Raw genomic sequence first — 12,087 nt, forward strand, 5'->3', positions numbered from 1 at the left:
ATTGTTCTGCTCAATGGCATTGTATTTCCTGCATTCACAGTACCTCCAGAATCGTCACACATAGGCCTTACATTGGCCGTGCATTTCATCTCCTTCAACGTGTCCTCTGTAAACATTGCTATATGCCCAAGCCTTCAGCTGCTCAGCACCCAGACCCTGGAACTCCCTCCCCCCCACACATAAGACAGTCAGACATTATAACATCATTTAAGTCCCAGCTCAAAACCCACCTTTTCAAATTAGCATATTCACTCTAACTGGACTCTCTGCACTTCACTAGTTTTTATTTTATATTATTATTTAGTCTGTTTGTTTTAATGATGAATGTTTTTTTTAATTTTATTCCCTGTAAGGTGACCTTGGGTGACTTGAAAGGCACCTCCAAATAAAATGTATTATTATTATCATCATTATTATCATTATTATTATTATTATTATTATTATTATTATTATTATTATTATAAACAGCAACATATGTCAGCTCTAAATTAAAACAATACGTTAGGAATCGCTGTGAAAAAGCAAGCAGAAAATGTAACTGGGCCAGAAACAGGCGTATAGAGACTACACTGCCTCAAGCGTTTCAGCAGCGTATTGCTGCGCAACACAAACACATGTAGTGCTCATGTCCACATCTGCCACTGCTGTGTAGGGTCAACTCAAAAGTATCTACCAGCCTTCAATTCAAGTCAATTCCTAAATATGAGTTTCAGATTTCCCTCGAGTTCCAACCCGTTCAGTGTGTCAGGAAACAGTCTGATCAACTTGTCACAGCAGACCAATGATGCAATTATTATCTGAATTATCTTGTTTTGAAGTGGGGATGTATGAGGTTGTCAGTTGTAAGTGTATTAGCCACAGTGTATGCCAGTCAGCTCAGCTTCTTTGCTGAGAAATATGTATGTATATGTAATGTATCAAGCTCACTTTGAGTACTCCAAACATAAATGTTGATGTAAGTGTAAGTTACATTCAGGAATTGCCATCATAAAGCCCAGCTCTGTTTGCACTGTTCGTGGACGAATCACACGTTCCTCCACTGATGAGCTGTTTGGGTCTGCCTGCTCTGAAGAAGACAAAAATACAGCAAAACTCAAATTAAAGACCAAACGAACGACCACAGGAGAGAGGGGAGAAAATCTGAGCTCACTGGAGGGCAGGAGATTTCCAAGTTACCTGGTGGTGCAGGTGTGTGAACTGTGAGCCCATGCTCATGAACCGAGAGAGCTACTGCTGTCATGAAGTTTAAAGTTCAAGGATTTTAAAGGTTGATAGCATAGCTTCTTATGTGGTTCTCTGGGCAGATTCAAAGGAAAGGGGCAGAGCTGACTGATCCCTTGTGGGTAAAACATTAAATTCAACAGTTACTTCATACACCCCACTCAAAAACAACGGACTATCCCTTTAACTACACAGGAAATAACTCCACCCTGAATCATTGCTTCTTAAGACAAATTTGCAAGAAGACTTAAAGGGCACATTTTTCTACTTTCTGCTTCCTGAAGTAAAAAAGAAGGTCTGAATAACTTAATCCAGCAGCTGCCTCTGGGCTCCAGACCCTCAGAGGCCCCCCTAAGTCCCAGGTTCACTGCGTGGCAATCACTTCATGTTAATTTGATTATGAGATAATACAGGGTAAAATGCAAAGGGATTTAATGTGCCTTTTGTTTTCTTATCTAATCCTGAGGCCACATTTTATTGAGGGCCTTTGTGCCATGATCTAATTTAAGACACTGAAAAATTACAGTCAGTGTGTGCTTACAGGCGCAAACCGTAATGAAATTTTGATTTCAATCTTAGAATATGTTTGCTTGAGTTACACAGCTCAGTACACACTTTTGGTTCCCCACTGAGAAACATTGGTGTGTCCTTGGTATCCATTCAGCCTCATGTATTATTAGTGCTTGCTTTGGTACCTCACTATGTTCATATTTTTGTAACTTTTAGAGGACGAAAACTGAACACATTCAGGTTCAGTTTTTAACAGTGATCATTTTCTCTCTGTAGTTCTTTGGCATTAGCATTAGCTTTAGCATCACAGAGCCAGCTGTTCTCTCCATGGCGGCGACTCTTTCACCAAATCACCCTCTCAAACATTGTTTACAGGCTTTGTTTGACAAAAGAGAATAGGCTAGACTTTCAGGTAATGTAGTGATACATCATTAGGAAACAACATTAGAGTGTATAATAAATGATGTAGTATTCGTGACGTAACCCATCTGTTCTGAAGCCAATCTGGTAGGAGCCATATTAGAAATGCTGAAGTCAACCTACCTCCTGTCTAGCTAGTGTGAGGTAAAGAGGCGGGCTTTGAGCCTCCTAGTCAGCAGCTACAGTATTTCCACCTGTCAGTCAAGTCAGTCATGTCCTAATTTGGGCAAAACTTGTAATCTTAATATCTTCTGAACCGTTGCATTTGAAAAAAATTCCCCCTGTACAGTGTGTGCCGATAGAGCAATTAGCTCTTCAGACCAAAGCCGTTTTTTGAACCAGGCTATGTGGTTTCCTGTGTTTCTGAAGCCAGCCTCAAGTTGACACTCAATGAACTGCAGTTTATTACACTTCCTCATGGGCTTAATATTTTGAGACTGGAGGTTGCTGCTTGGAACAACTTGAGAAGTTTCAAAATGGTTGATGGCGGCCATGTGTCCTACAGGTAAGTCATTCCTGAGTGAGACTGAAAACAAAAATAAGTGTTACACCCACTTCACTTGACATGATCACAGTTACACATCTTTTAAAGCAGACGTGTGCTTCCTGCTTGTTTTACGGCTGCTTTTGTCAAATTCTTGGTGAACGGTTGATCACGTGAACCTAAAAAACCTCTATCCAGAACATCAGCCAACATAACTCATTATGAATGAGGCAGAGCCAGAGGTGGGCACAGTTCATCCAAAATTAAACTTTTCACAAAGTTGTTTACTTTGTTAACAATGAATCATTTACATTTGTACAAAATTAGCCAAAGTTAACATTAAAGTTAACTTTAAAACCAGTTGAAAGTCCAACGGTGAAGGATTTAATCCTAACACATTACATCCATAGAGATCCACAGATTACTTAAAATCTACGAAGGCCATATGCTTTTGCTCATGTTGTGTGGGATCCATCTTGCCATGTTAGAGCAGGGTTTTCTTCTTCCACAGATAAACAACCTCAAAGTTTGGCTCCAAGTGATGTTTTTAGGCTCTTTCAGCTCCCAAACGTCTCTTCATTTTATTGATCACATGCAATAGCCAGCTTTTAAAGCCAAGTCATTCACGCCGGCAGATCACGATTGAATACATAAATGTTGATGTTATAGAAATTGAATAAAACAGAAGTTAAAGGATCCATAATTTGTTTTCAAATTAATGTCAATGCTAAACGTTAATATAAAAAGGAACAACTGTAATCAATGATTAACGGATTGAAGGAAGTTTGCCCAGCTCTGATTGGCTGTGGTGCAACAGGTCTAAAAACAAAGCAAGCTTCTGCAGAAAGACGTGTTTTCACTTATTATCAGCTTCACATTTATTCTTTTAACACTTTGCATTAAAATTATTTTCTGGTTTTGTTTTATTATCCCATTTATGTATTCACCACATTATGGATTGTTTTTATTCATTGACAAAAATGGATAGTAATTTGTTTTAATAAAGTTTTTATTTTCTCGTCATGAAAAAAGATGTTTCACGTTTTTTATTTAAGATGACATTGAAGAAAGAACTACTACTGATAAGTGAGTCAATCATAACAGAGTATGGTCAGTAGATCTGCTCTGTTTGTAGAGCTAACATTTGTTGGGATTTTGCACTTTATAAATAAAGATTGATTGATTGATTGATATTTCATTCATTAAGCAATAAATCATAAAAAAGTGATCTTAAGGACTAAACTGATTTATTTGTGCTATAATTCAAAGAGAACCGACATTGACCCATGACCAAGCACTTGGCAACAGTGGCAAAGAATGACAACACTTTAATAACTCTTGTTTGTAATGTATAACCTGGTGTATGGCTCATCGTCAGTGACCTTTCAATCACAGACCACTCTGTCCATCTTCCTCTTTTCAGACAGAAGAGAGAAATTGGAAGAAGGGGAGGCAGAGAGAAAACCGGATATTTGGAAAAAGAGAGGTTAATGTAAGGGTAAGAAAGAGAGAGGAGGGAGTGACTGGAGGAACCAGAGAGAGAGTGATTGCCTATTGACTTGATGAGAGAAGGGATGCATCATTATATAATTGTAAATCCCACAAAGATGGGGTGTAATAGGGCTGTCTCTCCTCCCACTGCTGCTTTGGTAATTTATCCTTCTCTCTTTCCATCCCTCCCTATCTCTCTCCTTCACCCTGTCACCCATCAATCTTTTTCCAATTACCTGCTCTGTCTATCCACAAATCCATCATAATCATTTCCATGGTAACGGGTTGCATCCTCCATTGGCTTTGGCCTATTGTTCGATATAATTGCACACCAAAAAGCAGTCTTTAGAAGAGAGGAGGGGATACACAGAGAGACACCGGTCTGGATATTGTCTCTGTTCAAGAGTTTACTTCATGGAAGATAGTCGACTTCATTTCAATCATCGTCCATTTATTGGACCCTTTATTAGCTATTATGTTTAAACTGACTGAAGCCGAGACAGCTGTAACATCAACTCCATCTGCTTAATTGTCAGTAATTGTGAGAATGGGAATGAAGAAGTGCCCATAGAAGATCAGTTAACTACAAAACAGAAAGCTATTTGTTTGGATCAAATGGGGGAAAAGCTCTCAGAAATCTATTACGCTGTTTATTTTATGTACTCAGACATAACTGTAAAAAATAATAGACATCATTTTAAAAGGACGTCAGCGCTCCTCTTCCCTCATTAACAAAATCTATTTTAAAACAAACTCTAACTAGGCATGAAGGTCATAAATATGCTTGGCTTAATGGCGTGTGCAACAAAATGTTCCCTGTGTACCCAGATCTTATCCTTTCTTTCTGAATGCAAACTATTAGCTTCAAAATAGAAGAAGCATTGCCCCAGAATAAGCAAACTACCACAAACTTAGTGTATGAAAGGCACTTCTAATATCTTTTTTTTGTCATATAACGGACAAGAAATGCACAGAGAGGTATTTCATTGTGTTAAGCTATTTTACCCAGATGATGGTGCTCAAAGAAACAAGCCACTTCAGCCTTAGCACGCCGGATACAGTGAGGAAGACCAGTCATGCGTTTTAAGAAAGTGGTGGTATACTTTTTAGTAAATGAGTCTTGTGGAGAGCTGGTTTGATTGAAAAGACTCTTCAATTTAACACAAGTGAGCAGCAGAGGGGGATGATGCTAGTCATGGGGATTTGGTCATGGGTAGTGGGTCCGTCCATACCTCACAACCATAAACACTACCTCAACTGAGCTCATCTACTGCATGGGCAGAAGAGTGAAAACAAATGGTTCTAGAGAGTCTTTCACAGGAACTGAACATTGTGGACTTTGTTGATCTCAACGGAAGACTTAACGCAGGCACACAGTTTGAACCTTGAACCATCCACTAAAACATGCTATATACTGATAAGACTTATACTCCAGAGTCTGCAGTGATGTTTTTGTATCAAACTCAAGGACAATTTTTCCAGCTGTTTCTAAAACCAATAGGTGCACGTATACAAACAGATAACTTGCATACTAGGGATGTGCAGTTCAGTCCACTAAACAATTAGATGTCTTCACCCTTGCAACTTGGCACCAGAATGTCATGAGTTGATTGATTTTGCCTTGTAAGTCTTCCTGGTGTTCCCTGTGTTTTCTTTTGGATTAGGTTCTTTGACATTTTAGTAAGTTTTCTTAGTACCTTTCATTAAAATCTTAATTTCTGCATATGGGTCCTCCTCCATACTTCCCCAACCAGACAGAAAATTAAGATTTTAATAACAAAAGATCAAACGGTACAAACAAAACTTACTAAAGTGTCCAAGAACCTAATCCAAAAGAAAACACAGGGAACACCAGGAAGACTTACAAGGCAAAACCAAAACCAAAGATCAACTCATGACACAGAATTACTAAATGATTAAACTAACCATTAATATCTGTTAATATAGGCTCAAAATGTATCTGATATGATGGGTCTAATGTAGCACAGCCACCCGCCACTATCCCTGGCTGCAGCTCTGTTTAATGTCTACTGCTATGATTGGATAATGCTCAAATACCCAGTTATAAATAAGCACGGACGACAGATGTACGTTGGATGTGTCACGTTATACTGGCATTATAATCACTTGAACTGGAGCAATGCATAACTAACACAGTGCTTACTACAAAAAGCAGTTGTTGTATCACATAAGAACCTGACAACTGTTTTTAGACAGGCCTATAAAAAAAATTGAAATCGTCCCTTCAGTTTTATTTATTATCACAGGATGATTGGATAATTCACTCCTCTGTGCTGATTATTATAATAATTGATAGAACTTATATATCAGGTTTCTAGAGTAGCAAAGATGCCTAAGAGTCAGTAACAGTCATCATTAGTGTAATATGTAGATTTTTGCATGCTCCTCCTGCAAATGTACCACATTATGGTTTAATTCTAACCGGTGGCTTCAAACTATTTAGTCATCTGTCTACATCTGAAGTTTAAATGTTTGCCAGAAATCCTGTTTTTTATACTCCTCACAAAATGAAGCATGAGATGGAAGTATTTTAGGTGTTTTTGTGTCTGTGTACTTTCCAAGAGATTTTTGCCTTTATTAGATAAAACAGCTAAAGAGCAAATTTGGAACCCATCTGCAGACTTGTCTATCATTGCCTGATGACTTTCATTGGCGTACACAGTGTCCAACCAAGACCACCTTTCCAGTGTGGTGTTTAAATCTCATACATGCTGTCATTTCATGGTCCATTACATCCCCCATAGTTGCAGTCAGTCATCTAATTCAAGTAGGTCTCGGTTCAAAGACAGTAGTTACACAGAGGCCACGCTCAGGCTTCAGCAGGACAGGCTTGAAAAATAAACCTATTTCCTTCAGACTTTCTTTAAAATAATGGGCCCCAAGTTTGTCCAAATAACATCATGATGTAGATTTGTTGAAAGTAAAACTGCAAACTGTGTCAGGTCTGTCTTTATGAGGAGAAGAAAACATCTTGTTGGAGGTTGGATCGGTCATTTCTAATGCCTTCTTGGATGTGAGGAAATCTAGACTGATTCAGAAAAACAAAGCTGATTGTCTTTTGGATCAAAGCGTTGAGAGGATTTGATTTGGAACAGATTGTTAGCTTCACTTGCATGCATATATCAAATAAACAACTAACTGGAGCAGGGATGTCATTATGGCGGCGGCCTGCTTTTGCTCTCCACATGCACTGTTTTTCTTGCATACACAGAAACCTGCTGATTTGTGATTGGTCAATCTTACTCAGATTAGAAACCAAAAACAAAAACCAGAAAACTCCCCATGCCAAAGATCCAGACCACTGAATACAGGGTCTACATTTTTAGAATCTATAAATAGAGGTTAAATGAAAAGAGACTGGGTTTTGAACCAGTAAGTGCTGCAACAAGGACTTTTGTGTCTTTACCAAACCAGTGCCCTGAGTATTCAATAAGGATTGAAAAGCACACATGGCCCTTTGCTGTGTAGTGAAAAACAACATACACTGATATTACAGTACTTTTCTGTAACTGTTTGCACACTACAGTGACACGTTTCTTACTATTCATACGTTGTATTTGTGTGCTTTGCTTTTAAGTGTTGCTTAATTCCTTTGCATGTCTTTACCATTCATCTAAAGCCTTAGATCAATGAGCAGTGGGCTCCATTATCTCAGCCTTATCTTAAGTATGAGGTTGGCTCCAGTTTCTCTGTGCCCTGCTGTGGGAAACAGCCACGCAACTGTGTGTTGTGTCCTTTGAATGGATGTGTATTCACTGGCCTGAGGTCATTGATATGTATAGCACACATAATGGTGTGAATTCAATTTGCAAAACAGTAACTTTGTTATTCATGTGGAGGAGTTGGGATCGTTATCTGTCTCAATGTAAAATGCGGACATGTCAGGGACTCCACAGTCATGTCACAGAGACTGCAGAGTGATGAAAGGGGTTTGGTCCAAAAGTACTTTTTACAGAAACACCAAAAACCCACAATAGGACAATAATTCCATGTGTCTCCTTTCCATCTCACAAAATGCTGCTGATTTACTGTCACTTTATTTATGCATGATGTGTTTCTTATGTTTACCTCCTTTTTATATTTGTGCACCCTTAACTTGAACTAGTTCCTATGAATAATGAAGCATACCTGGATATAAGGGAGCAGGTCTTGGAGCTGTTGCAGGCATGCCATGCTGATCTGAGACTCCTGTGTTTTGTTGTTGTGTTGGTTAGTGATGTGTAACATCCTCGACATCCAATCAATCTACAGACCCCCCCTCACTCCCCCCTCCCACCTCTCTCTCTCTGCCTGCTCTTTTAAATCAAGTCACACAGACAAACAGCATAAGTGACAGGAAATTAAGACATGCTTCTTTTAAAATAAAAGACCCTCTATCACTGAAGGATATTTATGAAAAAAATGCATGCTGCTAAAAACGATTGGTGCATATTTTTGACACTCCAAGAGATCTATTTTTAGAAACATAAAATAGAACAACTGTTTGCTCTCTGACACAGTATGTATCCTCTCTCAATGAGTACAGAGGGAAACAGACACCAAATGTTGTTTCTGGAGCGGTGGAGATGCATGAGGGTTTGTAGTCAACTATTTTACTGTACACATGAAAATAAACATTATTTTACAGCTATATGGTAAAAAATGTTTGCAGTTATTTTCACAAGTCAGTTGGTAAAGTGGTCTTACCTTGTACAAGAGGCTAACCAGGACATGGAAGAGCTCTTGTTACAGCTTTGCTCTGTCCTCCTCTGGTCAGGATCTCATGTGAAATCAGAGCTCATCCCCCGTCACAGCCAACATTGTTCAACTGCTTAGCACTTAAAAGTTCAAACTCACAGGCAAGCTAAATTTGAAATATATATTGTAAAATGTTTATGAAAGTTGATGTAAGATTATATTTGAATTAGAAAATAAGATAAGATAAGATATTACTTTATTGGTCCCTGGGGGGAAATTCAGTTGTTGCAGCAACTCAGACATAAGAGCAATCAAGAAAAAGTTCCAATTAGTAAAATAAAACAAGTACAAATAAAAATAGATAATTAAAGATAAAATACAATTTAGATATATGTTACAAATGGAATTTAGATAATTACAATGTTACAAATGTATTAAATAGCAGTAATTACAGGCAGTATTAAAAATGTTTCAGTAGTGACAGGTTGACATGGTGCGATTATGGTTGGTAATGACAGATTAAGCACTATAATAAATAAATATGGGTATATGACCGTAAGTTGTAGACAATAATTTGTTGTTCTTTTGTATTTATGGCTGATTCTTTTGTATTTATAGCTGATGTTATTGTTATTATTATTTTTTTTTATTGGTATGTCTTATTCTTATGCCTTGTACAAAGAGAGCACAGTTTACCTATGTCAAATTCCTTGTGTGTTTAAGCATACCTGGCCAATAAAGCTGATTCTGATTCTGATAATGTAATATATAACATAATATGATATAGCAAGATTGATCAGAATAATGTGTCTTCACATGTGCTACCTTCTACATTTTGTAATGTGAGGCTGTGATAATGGCGTCAATTAATTAAAGAAGTTTCTCCAATGACTAATTTAGTGAGGAATTTTTTTGACTCCTTTCATGTATCGCGACTTTTATTTCGAAATGCTGTACCGGAAGTTCTGTCTGTCTTGCCACTGGCTGCCCAGCGTGTGTGAGTTCCTGTGTGTGTATGTGTGAGTGTGAGCGTGAGTGTCTCAGTGTGTGTGCGTGTAGTCGGCTTCCTGCTGCTGCTGCTCCGGGTCCACACACCGTCCGTCTCGTCAGTGTTGATCGGCTCGCCATGGCGGAAGGACGCAGAGAACATCCCCATCCTCTCCTCTCCTTACCTCCGGCCAGCAAGCGACCCTGCCTGCGCCCTGCTCCCCGAGGTCCCGGACCGGGGCCCGGACACACCAGCGGCTTGCCCAGCTCCCGGTACCGTTCTCCGGAGTCTCTCCTGGACTGCGCCGCGAAAGCAGTCGCGGAAAAGTGGGCCTTCGAGAGAGTGGAGGAGCGCTTCGAGCGGATCCCGGAGCCCGTCCAGCGCCGCATCGTGTACTGGTCTTTTCCGCGTAACGAGAAGGAAATATGCATGTACTCTTCGTTTCAGTGCCGAGTCGCCGGCGAGGAGGGTCCGTCGGCGGCTACCGGCGGCGGGGCAGGGGGTGCGGGGTCCGGAGCTACAACCGCCGGCGGTGGTGGCGGAGGATCTACCGCCGGTACGACTGCTGCTGCCGTGGGGGCAGCTGGAGCTGTGGGGACCGGGGACGGACTGCCTTTCCGCCGGGGTATCAGGCTGCTTGAGACCGGCTGTGTGGAAAACGTATTACAAGTCGGTAAGTGGAACCTCTCAGTGTAAGAAGGCGTTTTTCCCTTTTTTTCCGTGGACTGCTTCCAAGTCCGTGCCCCTGCTGCTGCTGGATCTGTACGGGGGGATGATTGATGGAAGTTTTCCCTGCTGTCGTGGAAAGTATTCAAAGCGTTTAATTCCCCTCACATTGACGCACACTCTGGGTTTGTGTGTGTTTGAGTGTAGTTGGTGTACAGAGGAGCATACATTTATTGTGAAGTGTGGAGCTTTTTTATCTGAAAGAGGAAGATAATGTTGCTCTCCAGCTTCAGTCGACCAGCTGCTGCTGAAAAATTAAAGGGCTTCCTATTGTAGCTCCTGCGTCTTTGAGCACTTTGCCTTCACATTTGGAGATTTACGCAGCGACATATTGTGGTTTCAAGCCATGTTTCTGCAACTATGAGCACTTTTCTGCTTTTTATCTGAAAGAGGAAGATAACGTTGCTCCGGCTTCAGTCGACCAGCTGCTGCTGAAAAATTAAAGGGGCTTCCTATTGTAGCTGCGCGCTGTAGCTCCTGCGTTTTTGCGCACTTTACCTTCACATTTGAAGATTTACGCAGCGACATATTGTGGGTTTCAAACCAGGAAAAGCCATGTTTCTGCAACTATGAGCACTTTTCTGCTTTTTATCTGAAAGAGGAAGATAATGTTGCTCTCCAGCTGCTGCTGAAAAAATAAAGGGCTTCCTATTGTAGCTCCTGCGTCCTTGCGCACTTCACATTGGAGACTTACGCAGCGACATATTGTGGTTTTCAAACCATGTTTCTGCAACTATGAGCACTTTTCTGCTTCTTCTCCAGGGCTTCTCGTCGGTAGGCGGCTTTGCTGGAGCCGTCCCCCCCAGCGGAGAGGCAGGGGGAGGCGGGGAGAAGAAGGAGGAGGAGGGTTGACAGACGCGGATACAAAAGGACCCAGCGTTTTAAAGCAGCGTCGGGCTTTTATTTGAGTTTGTGCGCGTTCCCTGCTCCAAAAGTCGTTTTTCCTCAACCCGCCATCGGTTGAAGGTGGCTTAGGCGAGGAACAAAGGCGGTTATTGGGTCCCTTATTATGATTAATCCAACGTTAATCCGAAAAAATCCCCCCGCAGCTTTCTGTTTATTTGCTGTTGCTTGCTGCTGGTCGCACCGGACAAAGAGCGCAGTCGCCACCAGCGTGTAAAAAAATCCACGCTGGGGGGGTGTTTTGTGATGTTTTTATGATTAAAGTGAACCTCTCAGTAGCTGTTTATTATAACGTTATAAACTGCATTTGTCGCTGCGTTTGCCTGCAGCCTCTCTCTCTCTTTCGCACAACACAAAAGGCTTCCAGTTGAAATGATCGATAAGCGTCTCGCATTTCCAGCGCTGCAGAGAGAGGCTGTTTCCAAACAAAGGGCCATTCCGCAAAGCTCCATCTCCACTCACAGTCTCATTAGCCTCACACACACCCCCGGCTCTGCACAGCCACAAAATGAGCCCATACACGAGGGAAATGGAAGAGATGAAACCAGTGGATAGTCAAAAAGCAGCTTTTTATGGTTACTGGGAGCCCCCTTTTTTTTCTCTTCTCTTTGGCCATATGGTGCGAGAGCCACTGGAGCTTGTCTGG

General features: G+C 40.8%; 1 protein-coding gene across 1 annotated transcript in view; it reads left to right on the forward strand.

The window, feature by feature from the left end:
* Positions 1-9,872: 9,872 nt before the first annotated feature.
* Positions 9,873-12,087, forward strand: part of zswim5 (zinc finger, SWIM-type containing 5) — an 83,600-nt gene continuing 81,385 nt past the window's right edge. Inside the window, exon 1 of the mRNA XM_034703737.1 lies at positions 9,873-10,485. Within this exon, the coding sequence (XP_034559628.1) occupies positions 9,951-10,485 (535 nt within the window). The 5' untranslated portion in view covers positions 9,873-9,950. The remainder of the gene's footprint in view (positions 10,486-12,087) is intronic.

The sequence above is a fragment of the Notolabrus celidotus genome, chromosome 15 (genome assembly GCF_009762535.1).
Source record: "Notolabrus celidotus isolate fNotCel1 chromosome 15, fNotCel1.pri, whole genome shotgun sequence".
In the NCBI taxonomy this organism is placed as follows: domain Eukaryota; kingdom Metazoa; phylum Chordata; class Actinopteri; order Labriformes; family Labridae; genus Notolabrus; species Notolabrus celidotus.